The sequence below is a fragment of the Chelon labrosus genome, assembly GCF_963514085.1.
Source record: "Chelon labrosus genome assembly, chromosome: 13".
NCBI classification, from domain to species: domain Eukaryota; kingdom Metazoa; phylum Chordata; class Actinopteri; order Mugiliformes; family Mugilidae; genus Chelon; species Chelon labrosus.
In genome coordinates, this window is record NC_140346.1 from 14,203,987 (window position 1) to 14,228,756 (window position 24,770).

At 41.2% G+C, this 24,770-nt stretch overlaps 2 protein-coding genes across 2 annotated transcripts in view; one reads left to right on the plus strand and one right to left on the minus strand.

Moving 5' to 3' along the window:
• Positions 1-102: 102 nt before the first annotated feature.
• On the minus strand, positions 103-4,519 carry p2ry2.1 (purinergic receptor P2Y2, tandem duplicate 1). Its single transcript, XM_084558532.1, has 5 exons — positions 4,253-4,519; positions 2,602-2,937; positions 1,755-1,923; positions 1,153-1,495; positions 103-1,058 (listed from the first exon to the last, which is right to left on the minus strand). Exons 1-5 carry the CDS (start codon positions 4,395-4,397, stop codon positions 864-866), a joined length of 1,188 nt encoding a protein of 395 aa, XP_084414658.1. The 5' UTR covers positions 4,398-4,519; the 3' UTR covers positions 103-863.
• A 4,203-nt stretch (positions 4,520-8,722) lies between these two features.
• Positions 8,723-24,770, plus strand: part of fchsd2 (FCH and double SH3 domains 2) — a 57,414-nt gene continuing 41,366 nt past the window's right edge. The window contains exons 1-3 of the mRNA XM_084558091.1: positions 8,723-9,044; positions 13,386-13,483; positions 22,933-22,978. Coding sequence (XP_084414217.1) covers positions 9,024-9,044; positions 13,386-13,483; positions 22,933-22,978 — 165 coding nt within the window. The 5' untranslated portion in view covers positions 8,723-9,023. The remainder of the gene's footprint in view (positions 9,045-13,385; positions 13,484-22,932; positions 22,979-24,770) is intronic.

Below are 24,770 nucleotides of genomic sequence, written 5' to 3' on the forward strand. Positions count from 1 at the left end.
AATGGGCTGATGGGAGAGTTATACTCTCTGATACTAAATGTCCTGCTCATCTGTAATGAAACTATACTTTTTTAAAATTTTTAATTAAGTGCAACTTCTAAGGAATTCTAAGGAATGTATCATCACAGCCACATTGTCTTTTTTTTTTTTACTTGTTTATTATATAAGAATTTTAACTTCCTTCACATTTGCATCTTAAACGGACACATACAGTTTACACACACAACCCCAGGACATTCAAAACAAGCCGGAGGAGGACACGTCAGTTTGTGTGACTGATCTATGGCTCGGAGGACAGTGAGCAAACATCAGGCGCCAGACGTGTCTCACAAAATCCACGACAAAGAAAAACAATACGTTATAGCTTTTCAGACATAACCCTCCCCCCCACACACAATCTCTATCCGGTGCTCTAATCATTTAAAGACCTTTCTGGCCTCAAGTTAGGAGAGCTTCTTTGTGATTTAGACATTTATTGATACCTTACAGTCGTCAAAACAGGACTTTGTAAAACTCTGCCCAGAACTATACTTACATTTAAAGTTAAATATTTACCTTTAATTTGCTCTAAATACTGTATCTCTAATAAAAACATATACACATTCAGTATTCCTCTGTGGAAGCTCTTGAAGAAAAAGAAACCATTTGCATTTACTTAACATCTAAAGTGTCGTCCTTTCTTGAAAACACATGTGCTTCTCCATGGGGATGTTCCACCTCTGAAAAACGGACAACGTCAGATTAGAAAGTGTCCTCTTGAAGCAGTTATGAGACTTCACGTTCACAAGAGGAGATTGTCAATAGGTCCTTCATTTGTCCCCTTAACAGTCTGCATTTTCACAGAGATAGTTTTGGGTACTGGATCAGAGTTGTGTTGTCAAGCTTTGGGTCACACATGTTGATTTCGGTGGGCCCGTTTTGTTCTTTTTTGTGAGATTGCTGCGGACGTCCTGCCCAGCCAGGAAGTAAAGGATGGGGTCCAGACAGCTGTTTGCGCTGGCCAAAGGTCGCGTCACCTTGTAGGCCACACTGGAGGCCTCTAGCAAACTACAGCTAATCTGTTGAATACATAAGAAATTAAATACGCCGAGCTTTTACAATAATCATATTTATATATATTTATTATTATTGAAACAATGTGTGTGTCCTCACCTGTGTTGGATCGACCTGCCTCAGGTATCTAAAAGAGTAGTAAAGACTCCTGGTGAGGTGGAAAGGGAGGAAACACAGCATGAAGGCTGCCAGGACTATGATGATCATCTTCACAGACTTCTGCTTGTACCTGGATGTTTGGCCTAACCCGCCCCTCTCAGCTCGTCCTTCAGAGCCCCAGCCAGGCTCTAGAAGCTTCCGCACCATGAGGCCGTAGCACACCATCACCACCATGAAGGGCAAGGCAAACATGAGCACCGACACGATTGAGCTGTACACCAGGAAGTCATCGAATAGCTCTGGGCTGGTGGTGTCATAGCAGATTCGCTCAGTGCCCATATCCCTGGCAAAGGAGAAAACAGTTTACAGTTGTTTTAGATTGTTAAGTGGCATCGAACTTGTTTGACTGGAAACCATAAAAAAAAAAAAAAAAAAAAGATAATGAAACAAAGTGGACCAAATGTAAATTTGTATGCTGCAGGCCGGTTGTTCATTTAAATGGATCACATTAAGGCACCCTCAGATGAGGCACTTGGCAAAATTGGTGTTCCATAAAGTCAACAGTCCACAGTTAAACGCAGTTAAGGACATAATTAAATCACCTTATTCTTGAAAAGTAGAGAACAGGAGCCTGGCAGAATAAAACAAAAGCCCACACTGCCACTGACACCAGTCTGGCCCGACGAGCGCTGAACCATTTGAGGGAGCGGACCGGATAGCAGATGCCAACGAACCGATGGAGACTGATGCAGCACAGGAACAGAATGGAACCTGTAAAATCAGAGGTATTGATATCCTATTTGATTCCAGTGCCTGCAGCATGTTTAGGTATATTCTCTTCATGATATGGGATTGTGTGATATACATCGATCAGCCACAACATTAAAACCACTGACAGGAGAAGTGAACAACATTGACCATCTTGTGACAATGCATTGTTCTACTGGGAAACTTTTGGACCTGGCATTCATGTGGATGTTACTGAGACATGTACCACCCACCTAGACCAGACAAGGCAGACCCCCCACCCCATAGCAATGACACTCCTTGATGGCAGCAGCCATCCCCAGCAGGATGCAGCCTGACACAGCCACACACACAAAAACAGTTTAGGAACAACTCAAAAAAACATGAAAAACAGCACAAGGTGTTGACCTGGCCTGTAGTAATTTGAATTATACTGCACATAGTTTAAATTTTAAATGTCTCACTCTACATTGCAACATTTAGATTTTTTTATGAAATTGTACAAACAACAAACTTGTGCATAGTACTACATACAGTATCATTTTGACATCATTTTGTCATTTCAAGTCATACATCATATCTTATTGTACCATGATGTCTTCTTTTTGCCATAGAATCTGCCCTATATCACACTGCCATAACTGTGCCACAAGTCAGCTGCTGTACTGTGATGCACGAATCCGTAGCATGCCAGAACTGTACCATATAGATTTGCATAGAACAGGAAGCGTATCAGCTTGCAGAACGGCTCGCCGAAGGGCCAGTCGTTCTCGTCGGCGTAGTAGTAGATGAGGAAGGGCAGCGTGAAGACGTAGAGTGTGTCACACATCGTTAGGTTGAACATGTAGATAGTAGAGGGCTTCCACTGCTTTGTGCGGAACACGATCACGTACAGCGCTGTGGCGTTCAGCGCCAGGCCAATCACAAAGACCAGGGCGTAGCTGACGGGAAGGAGGATGTACTTAAAATCTTCGTTGAATTTGCAGTAGAAGGCGCTGACATTGGTTTGGTTGCCTTCCATCTTGGTCGTGATGACACCTGAGGGAAAGATATGTACAAAGGAAGAGATTATGAATAAGTAGCAGTTCAACCTTCTACTTGGCGATGACAAATATGAATGCTATTACACACCCAAAGAAAAGTGTGTAGACACAGGAAATGAGCTTCATTATGAGAAAGTTCTGAGAAATGCAACCCAGCGAACTCAGCATTAGGAGAAGCCTTGAGTCATTCACTTTGACATGCTTCAGCACGGTCCAATAGTAGTCATGCCACACGAGCACAGCTGACTATTGAGATTTCACAATCATTGACAAAATCCAGCTTTAGTCCGTTTTAATGGCATTGTACATTTCCCGGAAAGTTTAATGCTGATGTCCTTTAATCGCCTTTTGGTTTCTGAGTGGTCGGTTAAGAAAATGAGAGGCGAATTGGAAAGTGAACTAAAAATTGTTGTTGTTTTTCTGGCTGAAGTTACTGAATCAGTGTGAGAGTAAGAATGTGGGTTTTAGGTACAGAAATGTAAGCGTGTAACATGTTGTACTTTTCATGTGGAACTGTTCCAGCACCTGGCCCAACGGGTTTATCTAGTGACACATCAAAACACCTCTGAAACACATGTTAATAACCTTGTGTTTCAGGCACTGATTTATAGAGTTGGTGTGTCCCAACTATTCTTTTTTTATTTTTTTATTTTTTTTACTAAATATCTCGTGCAGCTGTGCTCCCATGCAGAAAACAGCCCTTGTGTATGTCAACGTTTTCTAAAACCTCACAACCGTGAGAGACAGGGGAACAACATTTTAACTCAAACCAGACCCTGCGTCAAACTTCTCTCTCTCTCTCTCTCTCTCCCTCTCTGTCACTCACTCACCGCCGTGCATAGCACATTGCTGCCTCATTCAAGCTCAGTCCATGTTTTCTGTCTCTCTGGTAAGCTCAAGTTCAAACCAGTCATGCAGGAATTATCACTTAAAAACCAAAATGCAAAACAGACCGTAGTGGTCACACTTACCAGCTCCTCAGTCAACTGATGAGTTAATCTACACTGCTCCTTTTTCTCCCCTCTCTTTCTGACATTATTTTCTCTTTACCAAAACATTTCCTCGTGCTCGCTCTGGACGCTCCACTCGCCTTGTTCACTTCAAAAACAGCTGCAGGTTAAATTTAACATACAACAGACCTGAGACAGAGCGGGCCCTTTTGTAATGCTCCAAATTCTTCTGACCTGCCGTGTGCATACCGTGCCAAATTGAGCACTGCTTACTATTGAGCCATGGAGGAATCTGTGTTATTTTCTGGGATAGTACAAAAAATATCCACATGCAGCACAGAAAAGTGTGAGGTTACTCACTCTGTATGAGTGCTATCACGCTGTCTGTCCTGTGCAGTGTATCCCCAGTGTTTGGTTTGTAGCTGAATGCGTACCTAAGATACTCGAGAGGGTGAAAAACTTGTAGAGGTGTGTGCTCGCATGACAAGCTGCAGCATGTACACATTGAGTACTGTTGTGTCCTGAGGCTTTGGTTCTGACTAACTGAATGGACAGTAACTATTCAAATATTTATTTTTACCTTTCGCTAACTTCAAAAAACAATTTGTCAAAATGATTAATGCAAGGAAAAACAGGGGTAGTTTATTATTTTTTTTAAATCCCATTAAGATCAGTTAATGTACTATGATAAACTATTGATTACATAACTACATATCACTATATAACTATCGATTACGTTTTTTTGCTATATTGCATATTAAACACACACAAGAAAAAGAATAAGCACAGATAAAGGATCACTCAATAAAAACAGACGCTAAGCAGGCACAATTCCTATCAATATTAATGTTAAAGATAGCAAGACTTGCCTTGCTTGTATTCAGAAAGTCAGTTTCAGCCAAAATGCACACCTTTGTTTTCGGAGGAAGGCTTAACCTGGGCTATTAGCCTCCGGGTTTACCCTGAAAGGCCTTTGAGAGGACCAAAAGAAATTTAATCTCCATCTTTAATTTATCTCTATGACGTTATGAAATACAGCTGTGAATGTCATGCGAGCAGGACAACAATCAAGGTTTCATGGTTGGAGTGAGAGGCCAAAGAGGAGCAGAAAAAAAAAGTATTTTTTCCCAAAAAAATGACCATTGTGGGACTTCACAGTTAAGAGATGATGTTGCAGAGCAGAAATTACCCAAGACACACTAATAAGATGGAAATATATTCACTTAGACCAATGCAACTTTCGGTGTATTTAAAGAAAATTGCATGGTCAACTGAATGCTGCACTCAGATCTAAGAGGACTTCACATTCACCACAGTCAGCTGTTAGTCAAGTGGATGAAATCTGCGACATTGTTTATGCTATTTTTGTGCTATGTAATTCAGTTGCCTATTAGCAAAACACAGAATTAAGTTCCACTGTTAAACTAATGCTTACCAATGGCATTATTACAGTATTTGTAATATACTGTGACGTACTACTGAGAAAACAGTGTTAAAAGAGTTAAAGAAGAAAGCAGGGAGTCTTATATTACTTAATTATATCGTGTTTTTTTTTTCCTCTTCAGATAACAGCTGAGCCTCTCCAAGGCTTTTCTACTTATTGTTTATCTATGAGCTGCTTCTGCGAAAGACAGACATGCAGGAGCAGATCCACGTCTTGCCTTGCTCTACAAATCTCAGTCAGATCAAATAGGTATGTGTATAACCTCTCCTACACCACCATAGCATCTGTTAATCAGTGAAGTAGAGCTATGTTGGCTCTAACAAAGCTATATTAACTCAGTATTTCTTCAGTTTTAGTTTAGCTTCCCAGTACTGTACTCCATATGAACCTAGTGCACTCTACTTACATTTAAACACCAGTAAGAATCAGTCAGTCTCTTTTAAAAAAACACAGAAACAAAATTACCTCGTAAATAATGGGTTGCATCGTATTATACAGATTTGTATCACGAACCACATGCAGTTCACCTGGTTTGCATGCTGAGAGACATTATGTCTAAGACTTTCTGAACTGAGACAAGACGTGAATGCTGCAAGCTAGAACATAATTGCTTCACTGTGACAGTTTTCTTACCTTAGTATGATGTTTAGAAGCCGAATCATGAACAAAATCATTGGTTGAAATCATCCAGTCAGGATCCTAACAAAAAAGCACATTGTGCAGAAATCTGTGTTCGCCATTTGAATCAGTGCTAAAGGGAGAGACCAGCTTAATAGACGTCTTTGGTGTCTCTGAATGCTAGAGTGTGTGCGCATGTGACTGAATATGCATGTGCTGGTTTAAAGTATTATACTGAAAAGAAAAGGTGAGAAAGATGGCTTAATGTCTTACTTGCTCCAGAAACTTTGTGCATTAATGATTACAAAGCCCTTAACCTTGACCATAGCACGTAGGAGGTAAGAAATAAAAAGCTTGCCCTTCCAGCTGCTTCGTCAGTTCCATTGTACAGCCCAACATTAATGCTTCATGGGGGTGCATTAATGTTGTTATTGTTATTATTGTTTGATGTGTTTTTGTACTGCATTACTGGTCTGAAACCTGCAAGCTGCTTAACGCGAGAGTGAGCAGAGGTATTTTTGGGTCTCAATAACATACAGTGCATTCTTTCTCATCTCCAGTAACATAACTTAACCTTGAATGCTCTGGGTAATCGAATTTCCATGTTACAGAGGTCAGCCTGGAAAGGGGGGCTCACGTGTTGGGATGGGGGAGCAGTGGGGTTGTGTTTGTTTTTGTATCTTTCTGTCAGTGTATGTTGAACAGGAGTGTTGTTTATGCAGCCTTATCTCTCTCTTTTTTCTTTTTTTAGCTGTTTTTACTTATCTTCTTAAACGTTGTGCACAAATAAAAACACACACAAATCTGCCAGTGGCAGGGTTTTAAGACATCCTCCATCTTAATGTGTTTCTTTAATTGTTCACTCAGCACCCTCTTCTAGTGAACCCACTGACCTGACTTTCTTCTGTCTGGTCCCTGATTTCCGACATATTTTTGAAACGCGCACAATAGGATTTTATAAGAAATATTAATCATAATTATTTAGCTTATTTAATTCACCAATTTGTATTTTTGGCCATAATTAATGTTGTCATTATTTGTGGACAAATAAAAACGTGCACAAATAAAAACATACACAAATCTGCCAGTGGCAGGGTTTTAAGACATCCTCCATCTTAATGTGTTCCTTTAATTCAATTCAGTTCAATTTTATTTATATAGCGTCAATAACAATACAAATCGTCTCAAGACGCTTTACAAAAACCCGGCCTGAAACCCCCAGAGCAAGCCTGAAGGCAACGGTGGCAAGGAAAAACTCCCTTTTAACAGGAAGAAACCTTGAGCAGAACCCAGCTCTTATGGAGGGACCCATCTGCCTAAGGCCAGCCGGGTACAGACGAAAGAAGAAAGAGAGAAGAGAATAGCAAAGAGAGAGGAGAAGAGAACAGCAAGATAACTCAACTCAACTCAACTCAACTTTATTTATAAAGATCTTTAAAACAGCTGTGGCTGACACAAAGTGCTATACATAAAATACAACCTAAAATATAAGACATCAAACATAAGAGACAATATAAAAGCAATAAAAACAATATAAAAACAATAATAAATGATAAACAGTATTAAAGTAATAATAAAACAGAACAGAAAACAGGGTCTCATGCTGTGTTAAAGGCCAAAGAACAAAAATGGGTCTTAAGATGTGTTTTAAAAATGGACAGCGAAGGGGCTTGTCTGTTGTGTAGGGGGAGATCGTTCCATAATTTAGGACCGGCAACAGAAAAGGCTCTATCCCCTCTGAGCCTCCGTTTGGCCCTTGGTACCTCCAGGAGCAGCTGATCAGCTGACCTGAGGCACCGGGCAGGAGTGTAAGGATGGAGCAGCTCAGAGAGGTAAGGCGGGGCGAGACCATTTAAAGATTTCAAAACAAATAAAAGAATCTTAAAATGGACTCTAAAATGCACAGGCAGCCAATGGAGAGAGAACAGCAAGATAAACATACATCTGTCATATATACTTTAATTGTTCACTCAGCACCCTCTTCCAGTGAACCCACTGACCCAACTTTCTTCTGTCTGGTCCCTGATTTCCAACATTTTTTTTTTGAAACGTGCACAATAGGATTTTATAAGAAATATTAATAATAATTTTTTATATTATATTTAATTCACCAGTTTGTATTTTAATTAATGTCGTCATTATTTCAGCTGAGACGGTCTGACAGCCTTGATTTAATGTTTTTTTTTTCTTCTTTTTTTCAAATTATTAGTATTTTTAAAACAACGTGCACTGGGGAATGCAATATTTTAGTCTTTTTGCGAGCATTTCTTTCTTCTTCTTCTTCTTCTTTTTTTTTTTATTGTTCTTCCATCCCACTCCCCGATCGATTTTTCCTCGATCGACTGCGGTTTCTTGTTGCTATGCAGGTCTGCGGGACGCAGCCTCCTGTCAGTCTTTTCTTCTCCAGCGCTCAGTAGCGGCTGGACTAAATCAAACCCCGATGCTCAGAGGATAAATCATCCCATTTTTGAAGCTTTACCTCTTTATCGTCCTGTCTTTTTGTTTGAGATTTTTTATTTTTTTTTTCATTTTGTTTTCGTCGACGTTATTGTCGAGGCAGAAGAAACAAACAAACAAACAAAAAAAAAAGAGGATGTCTTTCTGCTTCTGGTGTTTTTCATCCGACTCCGTGCGCTGTCCCGTTCGTCGCCGCGTCGTGGAGCCGTTGAGCTTAGCTGCTGAAGGGGTTCCCCGTTAATATCTCCCCCATCCCTTCCCTCTGCTTTTTCTTCTCCGCCTGTTTCGCTCCTCTGCTTACAACAGTACAGTACACACTAGTCCTCTCGTAGTGGCAGCAACCAACACAAGTGTGTTCAGTCTCTCCTCGTAGCTTCAGCTCCGTATAAACTAGCCATTTATCATCAATCATGGCCGCCGGAGTACAAATTTAACTCACGTCTTTCCTCCCTGTCGTCTGGAGGAGGGGAGGATTTATTTTTTGTTTTTTGCTTGAGGAAGAAACTACATATATATATATATGTATTAATCCCACAGTGATTTTGCTGTGATTTCCTCTTGGAATTACAATACATCTCACGGGAGAAATACCATTCATGTCAATACTCCAAAATGCAGCCACCGCCGAGGAAGGTGAGTGATTTCCAGAGTCCGTTATGTTTTATCTGGGCTGTCTGTACAGACAATAACAGCGTTGTAACAATTAGACGTGGGTATTGTGGTTTTATTTTATTTATTTTTTTTACCAACCACACACAAAAAAGGGGGCTAATGCTGCATGCTTAGCAAATTAAAGGGAAGAAAAGACCCCTGCTAGCCAACGTTAGCATCGCTAGCTTGGTTACTTAGGAACCTTAGTGACATTTATGTGCATCTGTCCAGCCGCTGTAGCGTGACCGTCAAACGTCAAACAACGTTAGCATGAAAGCGCTAGGTGTGCTACCGTAGCACGTTTTTTTTTAAATAAATAAAAATCTGATCGGCCAGCAGCAGAAATAACTTTAAATGATGATCAGAATTTACACGTTAACTTGTGGGCAGTAACGTGTTAGCTAGTGGGGTTAAAGTAAGTCTAAATCCAGCGTAAACCAAAGGGTTGTTTTGCTAATTTACATATATTGTGAAACTGTGACAGCGCTCCACCAGACAGGCAGCTCAGCAACATCAGTCCTTCTTTGTGATGCATCTTGTCTCAGAGAAAGACCTTCAATCAGTCCGGGGTCGTCTCATTAAAGGCTGAGCTGACAAAAGCAAAAAAAAAAAAAACAACACAAACATACAGAGGCAGAGGCGTGCAGCAGCCTGAGCCATGACTGACTTATTGGTTCAGTATGGGCTGAGAAACGACACAGTCTCCTATAGCATGATGTGTGTGTGTGTGTGTTAGCAAGAGGGTGTGTTAAAGTTTCTGCTCCATTGCTCCGTGTGTGTGTGTGTGTGTGTGTGTGTGTGTGTGTGTGTGTGTGTGTTGTCCTAAAATAGATGCATGAGAGCCAATTTCCCTGCTGCTAACCTCTGCACAGTTTTCTCTTAATTACCACATATTCCCTCAGTGCCATTTATGCCCTGGGTTTCAGCACACACACATATGCATACACGCGCTGGCCTTGAACATGTCACATCATGTCTTTAAAACACACACACACACACACTTGAACAGGTCCTTTTATAATCGAGGCTGTAGACACCACTCTTCCCCCTGTGTGCTGTCAAGCGTTACTTCCTTACTGCCTGTGTGGTTCATTCAGATTGCGTTTTAAAGATACTCATAAGAGAATAAAAGAGAATTTGCGAAAATACTGATGTGCGTGCGTGTGTGTACCCACTGCCAATGTTGCTGGCGCACTTGGTGCTCTCAGCCCACAGCATCGCAGCCAGAGTTTATCAGTATTTGGCTGTAGGATACTAATAATTTCTCTCTCAGTGCGGCACATACAGACCCTGAAGTGTCTTGTCTGTGTCTAGGCTCATCTGTTTACAAATCTATCTATCTATCTATCTATCTATCTATCTATCTATCTATCTATCTATCTATCTATTTGTTCGTACACATATATGGTTGGGAATGGACACAATAACTAAAACAATGCAGGAAAATAGCCCTCCAGTAAATACTGCCACTGGGTTAACTGGTCCAGGCAATTGTTCAACTCTATGGTATTCTTTTGCCTCTGCTTTCTGTATCTGATAACAGGTCATACTATAACCTCACATATCTGTAGGGGGATACGGGATGCACTGATGTAAGTGTCTCATTTTGGAGGTGAATCTGATCATTTGTGAATTAGATTTTAAGGTCTTATGGTTGAATTCTGCTGGCTGTTGTTGGGTCTCATCTGTACAGTTGGTGATGTTTGCATCAGGGTTGCAGTTCAAGGCTGCAGTCTAAAACAGTCTGCTGCTGCATGAGCTGCAGCTTCACCAAGGGAGGCTTTTTTTTTTTCCTTTACCATGACCTTTAATCGCAGATCTCACATCTTTTTGCTTCTTAATTAACATTTTTTGAATCCAGTCTTTTCCCACTGTTGCTATCACCTTGCTCCTCCTCTCACCCAGCAGTCTCTCCCTTCTTTTCTCAAGCTCATCTGCTCACCCTTCATATTCTCATGCCTAACCTCCCATGGGCCACTCTCCCCCTTTCTCTCTCTCTCTCACTCTCTCTCATCAGTCTCCACCATCTCTCTGTCACCCTTTGCCCACCCCCTTCTCCTCCTCTCTCTCGGTGGTTTGCCAATGAGTGATAGAAGGTGAAATTAAGTGAAGTCATTTTGCCCTGATAATGTAATGAACCACTCCCTTCTTATCTTCAAAGACACAGCACATGAAAGAAAGGAGCTCTGCAGTGTGCTGGAGTACCAGTGTGCCAGTGTGCCAGTGTAGTGCGTGGCATGTTGTTGATTGTTTTGTCTAGAACAGTCATGAATTTGCCCACTGTTAGCTCTGGTGAATGGCCGATGGAATTCACCCGACAATGCACAATGACCTTCACAATGACTCTGTCTGTGTCGGCAGGAGGTGTGTGTGTGTGTGTGTGTGTGTGTGTGTGTGTGTGTGTGTGTGTGTGTGTACGCATGTGTTGGTCTGTGGGCATGTGTGTCAGATTTGTTTTAGCAAGGGATGTCCCGATCCCGTTTATTTTATTTTTTTTGTGCCTCTGATCCGATCCCAGTCATTTAATATTGAGTAACGGTGAATCCATGTCCCGGCACATCTTTTACAAATATATCTTTTTTTTTTTTTTGCATTTTTGTAAATAAACTAATTTTCCTCGCTTGGTGAAGCATTACAGCTTTTCTACCTCATACTCTCATAGATTATGTGTACACTGTGCAGCTGTATTAAGTACAATCAACTTCAAAATGAATCCAGTGAGGCACTATATGCTTGACAGTTGAAAAGCCTGCCCCTAAGCTATTTCTTAAAGTTTTTTTTGTTCTGTTTTGTACATTACAGGAGAACCTAGTACGATGTGCAAAATAATTAGCTGTAGAGAAACTAAAAGTACACAGATCAGGGATAACAATATGACCACTGACAGGTGAAGTGAACAACATTGACCATCTCGTGACAATGCATTGTTCTGCTGGGAAACCTTTGGACCTGGCATCATGTGGATGTTTCTTAGACATGCACCACCCACCTAGACCAGACCAGGCACCCCCACCCCATAGCAATGACACTCCTTGATGGCAGCAGCCATCCCCAGCAGGATGCAGCCTGACACAGACACACACACAACTGACCTGGCCTCTAGATCCCAAACTGATCAAGTACCTGTGGGAAAACAAGCCTGATCCACAGAGGCCCCTCCCCTCAACCCATAGGACCCAAAGGACCCTCAATGTTATGCCTGATCTGTGGATATTGGCTCTTATCACAAGAAAAAGCTCTTCTTCCTCCAGACAGCAGACATATTAAGTCACTTTCTCTAATGTTTATTTTTGGTTTAGGGCAGCCGTAAAACTTATACAGAAGCTGGGACTGAGCCACGTGCTCAAACGGATCCAATCATTTTAAAAAATTGCTGCTCTTCCAATATCAATCGGATCGTCTGTACTTTTGGCACAAGACAGCGTGAATGTGTTCAGGTTTTTCCGTCCGACCGGTCTGATCGCCCAAATGATTTTGCATGTGAGGCGATGCAATTAGCGTCACCCTAAGACTCACGAAATGTTCCTAGATGCAAACGAAACGTCTCCAAGAGTCTGACAAACCCATGACATTGATTGTTACATTGATGGATTACTGGTGGCAGTGTGTGCATGTGTGCGTTCCTTTCCGGTGACTCTGAGCGGAGAACTCCGATGGATGGCTGACAGCTGATTGGCAGAGAGACCGATGGAGGTTAAATTATTTGTCTGTAGGTGTGTGGATGTTTCTAGCCTCTTAAAATGTTAATGTTTACGTCCTTTCTCGGTTGCATATCATTTTAAGTGAACCTTTGGACCATTTGTATGAGGAAAGATGCTGTTTTGAGGTGTCACCATGGCCCCCACAAAAGCAGTGTATCAAAGGGCACTGTTTTTTCTTATTTTATGAACTAAATTAATAATAATAAAGCTCAATTGATGGAGAAATCAATTGCGCTTCTTTTGGATAATAGTACTGTATTTCCCAGACTGTTTTGTTACTCTTGGTCATTTCATGCAACATTTAATCTAAGCAGGGTTGGATGATATACTAATAATATTTATTAATGTGTATATGACTCTAAGCAGGTAGAGTCATTCATCATTTAATGAACCCTCTTACATCAAGGACAGGGAAATAATTCAACTGTATTATACTAACCAACATCATATCCAGCTCCATATCTAGCTATTGATGTTTAATTAATCTATAGATGGACAGATGATTAGTTAAAAGTTGGGTTTTCTGTTGGTGAACGCTAACCTGATAAGCAACGTGTCCGCAGAACAGAAGGATAGAAATGTGACAAATCCTTTTCTTGACGTGTCGTTTTGTTTCCTCCAGGTCAAAGTGACACAGGAGCTGAAAAACACTCACACGGACCAGATGACAAGGCTGCACTTTAAACACCAGACCGAATGTGACCTGCTGGAAGACATGAGGTATGCACACCTCTCCGTGTCACAGGGTTGACTGTAACACTGCCGTGCCAGATGACATGAAATGTATTCATCGTTGTTGGCTGAAATGTGCACGGCGCGCACACACACACAGGGCACAGATGCATACAGAGAAAGAGAAAAGGAAAACAACTTAGGAGGAGTGAGGGCAGGAGTGGTGTGAGTAAGAAAAAGAGGAGGAGGAGGAGGAGGAGGATTGTCATATTCCAGTTTTTTGAGCAGCACAAAGGGTCGGGAAAATGACGAAGGAATTTCCTGCTGCCCTCTTCCTGCTCTCAGACTCTGTGTCTTTCTTCCTCTCTTTCTTCTTTTCCAAATTTCTCTCTCTATCTCTCCTTGTCATCTTTTTCTTCTCCCTCAGTTAATTTTTTTTTTTTCTGTCTCTGACTATCATTTTATCTGTCTCCATATCTCCTTTTCATTTAGTCTCAGCTCTGTTTACTCATGACGTATGTGAGTTGGCAGCTTTCCCTTTTGGATTTGGCAAAGGGAGGAAGTCCTGGTTTCTTCACACGCTTTATGACAACTAACTCTAATACGACCAGCCTTTCTCTTTCCATCCCTGTCTTTCACTCATTTTGTCCTTTTCACACCTTCTCTGCCTTTTCTTACCCTCACTTGTCCTCTCTCTTCCTCTCTCTCTCCCCTTTATACTCTTGGGGGCAGCTCCAGCTGTGTGCGAACAGATTGGCCTGTTGCTGCTGGGGTTTGGATAGTGAACAAAGCTCTGGTCTCACTTGTGGGAGAAAGGGAGAGCCAGTTAAGCATATGCAACCACAATGTGTTCGTTCTTTCAGTCAGGGACAGAGGAAGATATGTGCCACTGGGTAAAGGTCTCCAAATTGGCTTATGTCATCTTCATGGCTGAACGACGCGGCGTGCAGCGTTTTCTCAGTGTGTTACTCTAGCCTTTAATGTTTTGTAATTATTTCTGATGACACATTCTGGTGGTGGTAAAATCGGTAGCAGCAGGGTGGTACAGTGATTAGGGAGATCGCCTTTCGATTGGGATGCCTGGGCTTAAGCCCCTGCAGTAACATGCATCTGCTTAGTTGGTGTGTCCTTGAGCAAGACAGAGATGCCCTGCTAGTTTTTCTGTAGCTGATATGACTGTCATCAGATTTTGGAAAATTACCACAAAAGATCAGAGGAGATATCTGAAATTCACACCAGTGACAGGATGTGATGAACACATCCGTATGTTCAACCCACACTGACTCCAACTACTGTTACCATTCTCAGAACGCTAAGGATAGCATTTTACTGAATTGTCAGTGGTCTTGTCCTTTAGGCATGGAAAGCAAAAGGTTCATTCAAAATTGTGTTGGGGGGAAAGTTGGTCTGGAGTTGCTCTGTTGGGAGTTGCCGGCCCAGTCGAATTTTTTGGGCAGATTTTATGCAGTGATAGACGGAAGAGTAACAGTGACATAGTCATACACGTCATCTGCCATTGCATTGACTTTGTGAACTAAATGGTATATTGGTAGTATATATTGGCATATACTATGGTGGTACTCGCAGCGAAATAACTTTAAAAGACAAACAGTTTGCAGAGATAAGACATTTGTCAAGAAGCATACGTCGCATAGTTTGTTGCTCTAAAAGGTTGCGTGACTATCCAGTTGCGTGCTGAGTTTCTTTGGCCCTGTAACATTTGAAACAGACCACATAATAAAATCCCAATGGCCTGTAACCAGACGCATATTCTGATGAGAATTGAGTCTGCAATCTTCAGCTGGACCACTGAAATGCCTGGATTTATTGACTGATAGTTTTTAGTAACTCTCATCAAGTTTTATTATTGTAAATAAATAATCATTTGTTACCGGAAAGAATTAATAAAAGTTATTTTTGAACTGAAAATGAATTTTTAGTTTCCGCCCTACATATTCGACCAGACAATCTGACATCTGACTTTTTTGACTATTGTCACAAATGGATCCCTTACAGACAGCGGTGTTACTAATGCACTAGTGATTTCCACAGGAAGAAGCAATTATTGACTTGTCCCCGTCCAGGGCCACACTGTAGAACTGAAAAGGGTAGTTGATGCCAGTGAACAACGAGTGAATGGGCTACAGTAGGAAGCTAGTCTGCTGACTTAACCTTGGGAGTTTCATAGAAAGGCCAGTTAATGTCCCAGTAAAAAAAAAACTCACTTTTGATAGAGCTGGACTGAAAACACAACTCTGAAATTGTTTGTGTAGACTATTACTTGGCTAGACCTTTCCTAAGGGGCAAAATAATTGCTTAATAACCTCCAACCATCTTTAAAATAGCTGAACCCTACAGGGCAAGCAAAGCGTGGCCATATGATGAGAAACAACACAGCTGAGTGGCCCACGTTGCATAAAGCATTCAGTAGATTTTAACTCTTAAATCCCAAAAGCTGCTCTGAGTTTATTTGCCCTAATTAATCCACAGGCTGCCTTTAATCAAAGCGCTTACTCACACACACATACATCCTTGCCCAGGTTGCAACTTACAGTGTTTTCTACAATATGTTCAGGAATTGTAAAATGTACAAGTGGAAATATAGAGGAGGAAATGAATGGAAGAAAGATGGGATGAAGAAGGAGAAAGGGCAGTGCATTTAATCCCCTTGGAGTGCATTTGAGCCGGACTAGTCTTAGAGGGGAGAGTAAGAGAAAGAGAGGGAGGAGAAAATGACAAGTTGGTGGACTCAGGGAGTCAACTTGGTGTCCTCAATCCAGCTAAATCCCCTATACCCTTATGTCTGCACAGCAGACAGCTACACAGACCCATCACCCAGCTACACAGACCCATCACGCAGTGCTGGCCACAAAAATAGGCTCATATAGTCTACTCTCATTTGTTTCCAACCCTATCCACATTTGGTAAAATTGATCCTACTATAATGCACCCACAGCCTTCCTTTTGCTGAATGGGGACATACTTGTACATTAACGGTGGATCTGTGACACATTTGCAGTGTTGCAGCTGTATCATTTCAGTTTTGTTTGCGTGTTTAGATAAACTGACTGAAACTGAGCTGCAAAAAGGCCATCATCATGGTGCTATGCTTTGCCCTGCAGCTTTAATTACGAAGATGGTGTCGGTTGATGGGGATGGTGGAAACGAACTTGCAAAGTGGTTGCGAGGACAGTTGCATCCAATTAAACAAAGTCCTCTATAAAGAGCATCTTTAATTGCGTAGATGATTGTAATAAGAATTTATATGATGAAAGTGCCAGTTCAGTTTTGTAGCTAATGTCTGGACTTGATTGGCTTGGCCTGGATGTGATTTACCCCCCATATCTGTGTTTTGTTTAGCATACTTACATGAGATAAATTAAATTTGTGTTTCACGCAAATTTATTGACCAGATTCCAGGAATTATCCGCAAATATCATTAAAGCGTAATGAGTCTCCATGCTGAGTAGCTTGATGAACCTCCCTAATTTGAACCCAAAATGCAATCAGAGTTCTTATTGATGCTTTTCACTGCAGCTCCCATAATTCAGGAAGATGGCTAACATACAATTAAAAAAATAAGCCCCAAATGAATGCAGAGCTGATTCACACCCTGCTTATGCAAATGGATTGTCTTTGCATCTGGAAGAGTTGCACCATAGAGAAACTCTGCTGTTATTCAATATCACAAAAGTGTGATCCTTAAAACTAAGCCCTACTAAGAAAATATATTTATGTATAATTTATTGATGTTCAAATCTGGGCCGTACTTTCTATGTATTTGGGTCTAAATGATTGTTAGGGATAAAATTGTGCTACCACTGAGTAAGAACGGTATAACTGCTTTGCTGCCGTGTGCATTAATGCCAGGTCAACATAATAACATTACCTCCACTCCGTCTGCAGCAGGTCTCTCCACTCTTGGAACAGCATTTTTTCCTGACTTAAGAGCACTGCTGTTGTCATCTTGGTCAAAATAGTTACTGGAGACACAATGGTCTTCAAGACACAGTGTAAGGACAGGAGTGTAGCATCCATTTGTAGCCAAATTAACCACAACTTCAGCGTGCCTCAGTCCCATGTCATGCAGCTGCTGCGTCACATGTTGTTGCCACAATTTCAACATAAACCCTTGTTTGTTTTTTCGTCTTTTAGATAATAGTACGCTAAGTCTTCCTACGTGAACTCACCTCACGTCTGAATTCAGAAATCTATTTCAGCAAAACTTTTACCAGCCTTGATCAAGATAGATAGATAGATAGATAGATAGATAGATAGAAAACTTTATTGATCCCTTTGGGAGGTTCTCGCAGGGAAATTGACAATGAAGAGTGAACAATGACAAAAAGTTTTATTTATATCAATCATTTACACTCACATAGAATAAAATTAGGTGCCAATAATTGTTTGTCCAGTAACTCGGGTCATAAAAATCCAAAGTTCATGTTTTAAATGTGCCACATTTTACACACTTGCATAACTAAGGTTCATTTGCTTACCATGCATAAAGGAAGCTATTTGTGTATAGTGAATATACATATTTGCAGTATTTTGTCCATGGATAAATAATCAGAGAAACAGCTTGGTTCTAATCGACCTAAAAATTGTTCAATCATTGCCAACTTGTCAGGGTTTTGGTTAAGGTGGCTTAGAGTTTGATTGGTTGTATATTATACAATATTTGTTTTTCATCTGTTACTCATACACCACCAGACAATTTTGAGGGTCTGTGTAATAGAAAACAAGGTTCTCAATAAACTTCGGTCCCTGTCGGAGCAGTGGGAGCAAATATAATTTTCCTTTGATTGATTAACTATGGCAGCATGCTGAAGGGTTAGACAGTGTACGAGCTGTGTTCTGTGACAGATCCAAGTGTCTTCTTCTAAATACCCTGCACTGTGACATAGTGACATCCATAAAACTTTCACTGTAAATGACATCGTTTCTTTGAGGAATGTCTTCATGCCGCTGCAGATATCTCTTTGACATGTTTCGGCAGCCAGATCAGACAGAGCAGTAGTTTGTTGTGAGGTTGTGTCTGCATTCCTGTAGTTAGCCTGAGAGTGAACAGTGTCTGGTATATCTTGGACAGCTGTTTCTGTTCATGTCACAATTACTGATTTTGTCACACCGCAACAAATGATTATGATTCTTGATCCTCACCACATCAACATTGGTTATTCTACAATGCCTTTGAATTAAAGAGGGGTTTAGAATATTGCATAATAAACTACAAGTATAAAACTCAGATTTAACCTTTCCAATCAAAAGCATTTCATTTTTTAGGGCTGCAGAGAGCTTGTGCCGCTATCTGCTAACATGAGCAGGTCAGAAGGCCTCCAGAAATGTTCATCTAATAGTTGGGGGGCCTGAAGAGCTTTCACAATTACATGAAATATTTGTGTTTCCTAGAACAGGAAAGACCATAAATCTAAACACAGCTCTGTAGTTCTAGCTTAGTTTACCTCAGCAATCGGAGGTTTACATATTACCTAGCGGTGCTTTCCGAGGCAAGTGTGTGTGGGAACAGAACTTGTGGAGTGAGTTTGTATAAGGGTGATGCCTTTAATGCTAGGACACACCCCTGTAATGAATAAGTGGGAACTCTGAATACATCCGTAACGTTTATTTCAATCTTTTCATGACCGCTTACTTATCATCTGTTATCCATATGAAACAAAACCCTGGGTGATTTTGTCCAGTGCCTGCTTGGTCTTGGACTGGAAAACTGCGGAGATTCTGCTCTATTATGTCTTGTGGTGATCATGCAGTGTGAAAACATGACCACCCACCTCCGTGTCTGTCTCTGTCTCTGACTCATGTTGCTTATCCTTGTGTCACTGATCTCAGTCTGTGTCCTGTTAACCATTGATCTCCATTGTTTTCCCACGTTTGATCATTTCCTCTATTTGCCTTTCAACTTATTGCCCTCTTTGCCCTCCTCGCCCACACACATACACTGCCAGACAGACACGCACATGCAGTACGTACACTTAATGTCCACTCTCAAGCACTCAAGTATTTCCTGTCAGACACACACTCATCTGCGAGTCTGCGCATTTTCTTTCTCCCTTTCTTCTCCACGCACAGCTGATGCTGACACTGCGTCTCGACTCATGCACCACACAGTGGCGAACACACATCCATGATGCACAGAGTGGTGGAGTAGAGGAGAAAAAGAGAGCAAGAAATCAGAGTCAGAGAGGAAGGGGCAAGAGAGAGACACAAATGTGGTGGGGCCGGACAGCATGGGCAGGTTTTAAAAGATAGAAATACATGCTTTGGCAGAAAGAAATGCAGGGAGGGAAGAAAACGAACGTATATAGGCGCAGACGTACAATAGATGAAGTACCATATAATCTTACTTGGAATATATTTACAGTATATATACAGCAACTTATAAAATAGAATTACATAAATAACCATTCAAAACTTCACCCTGAAATGTCTGTTGTGTTCACTTTCACTCTGTTTTAAGAAAGACACAGCGTTATACGGACATGTAATATGAGTGTGAGATCTTTCTAGCTGGTAATTGGTTGTCCATGTTTACGTATGTGGCCTACACTACTGTGTAACCATGGCAGCATGAAAAGCCTAGACATGTCCAAAGAGCCCAGTGAGAATGTGTGCTTGTGCAGAGCCACCAATCTAGCACACAACTCGGAAACTGCAGAAAATAAAAGACCAAAGCAGAAAAAAAGCTTATTCAGGGGTTGTGCATGAATAGAATGAATGAACCATGAGCCAATATTCATATTTGTAAATGCACTGTAATGTGTTTTGATAATGGAAATTAGAAAGTTCACAGCCCACTTTTTTCCCATGGCTTTCCAAGTTACAAGTTCTTTCATCATACGAATGAAATCATCAACATTTCCACAGCTGGAAATCAGACAGGTTTGGACTCAGGATCTAGTAAATGGTAGATCATGGTTTTGAATCAAATCCAAACCTAACCATACTCACTTGTACATGTGTTTACTTTAAGGACTGATATCTAATGCTTTTATGCCTTTGAGGATATCCATTGCTTGGACAAAACTACTGAAAAATAAACCACAAAGTCCATGTAACAAGCAACCAATACCTTGAAATACAAGGCCTTTTTGTGTCACATTGTATACTTTAACTTCAATACATTTCAGTGACAAGGAGATGTAAGGCAGTGTGAATCCAAACTTAAAGAAGAGGCCAGAGAAAACCATTGAGGCAAATGTTTCTCATACAGATCAACAGCAATTTAATTGATTTCAAAATGATACTGAATTTGCTGTGAAAATTTGTTATGGATCGGTAATAATAATAAATGTGAAGGTTTTGTTGACTTATTGGATGCAGGGTTTTCCCTAAGTTTCTGGAAAGCTTATTTGTTGTGGCTACAGCTACGAGGCAGTGGGGTTTCTCTTGTTTTCAACAAAATGTTTTGTAGAATTTTATGCATTTCTTTTTTTGTGGGCCACAGGCGCTGTGGCTTAGTTGGTTAAAGCGCCTGTCTAGTAAACAGGAGATCCTGGGTTCAAATCCCAGCAGTGCCTTTTAAAAATTGAGAAAACCTTTATTTGTCCTGCAGTGGGGAAATCGCAGTTTACAACAGCATGCCAAAGGAGCAGCAAAAATATCAAGAGTAAAAAGTGTACGGTATAAAAGATAAATCATAAAATAGAATAAAAAACTGTCATATATAGAAAAAGTACTGTGGACTATACAGGGTTTTGAATTGCACAATTTTGCAAATTGTTGGTCCCTTGGTTTAACTAACAGATTTCAGAACGTACCCTCTAGTATTAAACACCAAGTCTGAAATCATAAACAAACATTAAGAAAGCCGTCAGCTGTGAGTTATTGCTGTCTTCTCTCTGCAGTGATTGCGCTTCAGATCAACAGCATAGGTAGGTATGTCGGTGAACATTCTAAGAGATTTTGGGAGATAGCATCTTTTTCTGTGCTTTATCTCGGGCCCTCTCCCGTGTGGAGTTTTGTTGAAGCTGTACACATGTTCTCAGGGGCTAAAGGTCAAAAGTCATGCCCCGTGTGAGGCTCGAACTCACGACCTTCAGATTATGAGACTGACGCGCTGCCTACTGCGCCAACGAGGCTCCGGGGCCTAATCCTCTATGTGTGTTTACGAGCACAGACTCGGCAGAAGGCCCCATGGCTTTGTGATGGGGGGGGCGGCGTGTTGTATTTCAACTGACAAGCGCGGTGTGGGGTTAAACACGCAACACATCCTCTCGCAGTGGATCATTAATAGTTGCCATTACTGCAGTTTTGTATGGGTCTCTCTGTGGAGGATTTTACTCATTAAGAATTTCTCATGTCTCTTTTTAGACATTAGACCTAGAAATCTAAGGCAGTCTGTGTTTGTTAAACTGACTGAACGCAGCAGCTTGTACTCATGACTTGGGAAAGGTTTTGCAAGAATCACGACACCGTTAGTTTGTCCTGTAATTAGCACAGAAAGAACTGACAGTAATTATGCCATACAGTAAGTGTTGTCTTACCAGCCAGAGGACAGTAGTGTTAACCACTTTAAGTCATGTTAACTTAACATCTTGCTAAACATATGCTGTTTCTATTATTAGTGTGGGTGAGCACATATTCTTGATGTGTGGCGTAAGAAAATGGTTTCCTCTTGCACTAGGTAAATTGTATTTACTCACTGTTTTTGTTCCAGGCCACAAGGTGTTGTGGCTTAGTTGGTTAAAGTGCCTCTCTTGTAAACAGGAGAACCTGGGTTTGCCTTTATTGGGAATGTAGGCCTTGTCTAATTGTACCGCTAAAAGAAAGTTTGTTGCTATCTTAAAACATAAACTTGACTTATTTCAATGGAACTTAAAACTGTTGGTTATCTGTGTCTCATTTATTTTTAAGATATATAGGAAATATTTACAAGTGCAAATAGTGAGGTCATCTCCAGTATACATGGCCATTCACCTACATGAGCAATTTATTTATCTGTCTGAGTAATCATATACTCTGTGTTGTGTTTTTCATTCTGCACATTCCTGGGCGGTGATAAGAGCTTCTGCTGTCTCTGCTACCAGGATGTTGTGTGACGCTTGGGGGGGGCGAGAGGAAAGTTTGGAAGGGTCTGTGCTTTTTGTGGGCTCCAGAAATGGAGCCATTCTTTTAAGAGTTGAGCAATGTAGAAACAATGGTAATGCCTTACTTGCACAATATTGTGACCACCGAGTTCACCCCTGGGATGTCTCAGGAGACTGGATGTGATTGCTACATTTCACATTGTACATTTTTTAAGTTACAGGAATACACAACTATTATTGGAACAGATCGGATTCATATGTTTTTCTATTTTTCAATTTTTTCCTACCCTACAAAACATTACAAATATACAGTTTATGACAAGATATATATGGTGCAAAATATACATGCGCTCTGTATTTGTTACTCGTTGTGACATACACATATATAAATCTGAAGTTTCTCTTCAGATCCTGTAGACACTGGAAACAAATCTGTCTTTGTCTTTGCAGGAGCTACAGTCTGAAGAAGGGACAGCTGGAGCGGGACTATGCACAGGTAAGACTGTCTGGACTCTTATTAATGCTTAGTCACATGTTTATGGAACTGGTTGAGAGTTGTTGGTGTGACATAAGTTGTCATTGTTTTGATTTAACCATGACAGTAATTAGGAATTCCTGGACAGAAATACTCATAGTCCAATGCAGTTGTAATTTTATTTATTTAGTTTTATTATCAAAAGGTCAGTCAGTCAGCCAACTAGGCTGTGGCTTGGTTGGTTATAGTGTCTGTCTAGTAAAGGAGATCCTTGATTTGAATTCCAGTAGTGCCTTTTTCACTCTGCTTTGGAGCTATTCTTTGTTGGATGGAAATGTCTTGCTGAGATCTGCTTAACATCAAGTGGCAACCTGCGGCACTGAAAAGTCAAGGCTCTCCTTATGTACCAAAAAGCTGAAAGGCCATTTCAGAACATCACCAAAACCAAGTCGAACTCCGCAGATGTCACCCACCCCTCTTAGCTCCCCTCATGTTGCATCTCTTTGATTGCTTTTGATTTACCATTTACCACTTATGTGGAGCCAAAATGGTGATGGCCAGAGCCACCATACTGAGCATCAAAACTACCCAATTTTGTTAATTGTCATAGCCAAACTGTGAAACATATGACACTTAAACCTTATGCTTTTACTCCATTATGTCATCTTGTTGAAAGGCACACAGTTTATGGCAACCAAAAAAAAAAAAAAAAAGGCTTTTGAGATTTTTCCGTGGGGCGCTGTGGCTTAGTTGGTTAAAGTGTCTGTCTTGTAAACAGAAGATCTTGGGTTCGAATCCCAGCAGTGCCTTTGTTATAACTTCACTACATTTGAGAATTATGTAACACCAAAGATGTTATGACATACACTATATTACCAAAAGTATTCGCTCACCCATTCAAATGATCAGAATCAGGTGTTCTAATCACTTGGCCTGGCCCCAGGTGTATAAATTCAAGCACTCAGGCATGCAGACTGTGAAACAAGACATTTGTGAAAGAATGGGCCGCTCTCAGGAGCTCAGTGAATTCCAGCGTGGAACTGTCATAGGATGCCACTTGTGCAACAAATCCAGTCGTGAAATTTCCTCGCTCCTAAATATTCCACAGTCAACTGTCAGCTCTATTATAACAAAATGGAAGCGTTTGGGAAAAACAGCAACTCAGCCACGAAGTGGTAGGCCACGTAAAGTGACGGAGAGGGGTCAGCGGATGCTGAAGCGCATAGTGCAAAGAGGTCGCCGACTTTCTGCACAGTCAATTGCTACAGAGCTACAAACTTCATGTGACCTTCAGATTAGCCCAAGTACAGTACGCAGAGAGCTTCATGGAATGGGTTTCCATGGCCGAGCAGCTGCAGCCAAGCCACACATCACCAAGTGCAATGCAAGGCGTCGGATGCAATGGTGTAAAGCACGCCGCCACTGGCCTCTAGAGCAGTGGAGACGCGTTCTCTGGAGTGATGAATCACGCTTTACCATCTGGCAATCTGATGGACGAGTCTGGGTTTGGAGGTTGCCAGGAGAACGGTACATTTCAGATTGCATTGTGCCAACTGTGAAATTTGGTGGAGGAGGAATTATGGTATGGGGTTGTTTTTCAGGAGCTGGGCTTGGCCCCTTAGTTCCAGTGAAAGGAACATTGAATGCTTCAGGATACCAAAACATTTTGGACAATTCCATGCTCCCAACCTTGTGGGAACAGTTTGGAGCGGGCCCCTTCCTCTTCCAACATGACTGTGCACCAGTGCACAAAGCAAGGTCCATAAAGACGTGGATGACAGAGTCTGGTGTGGATGAACTTGACTGGCCTGCA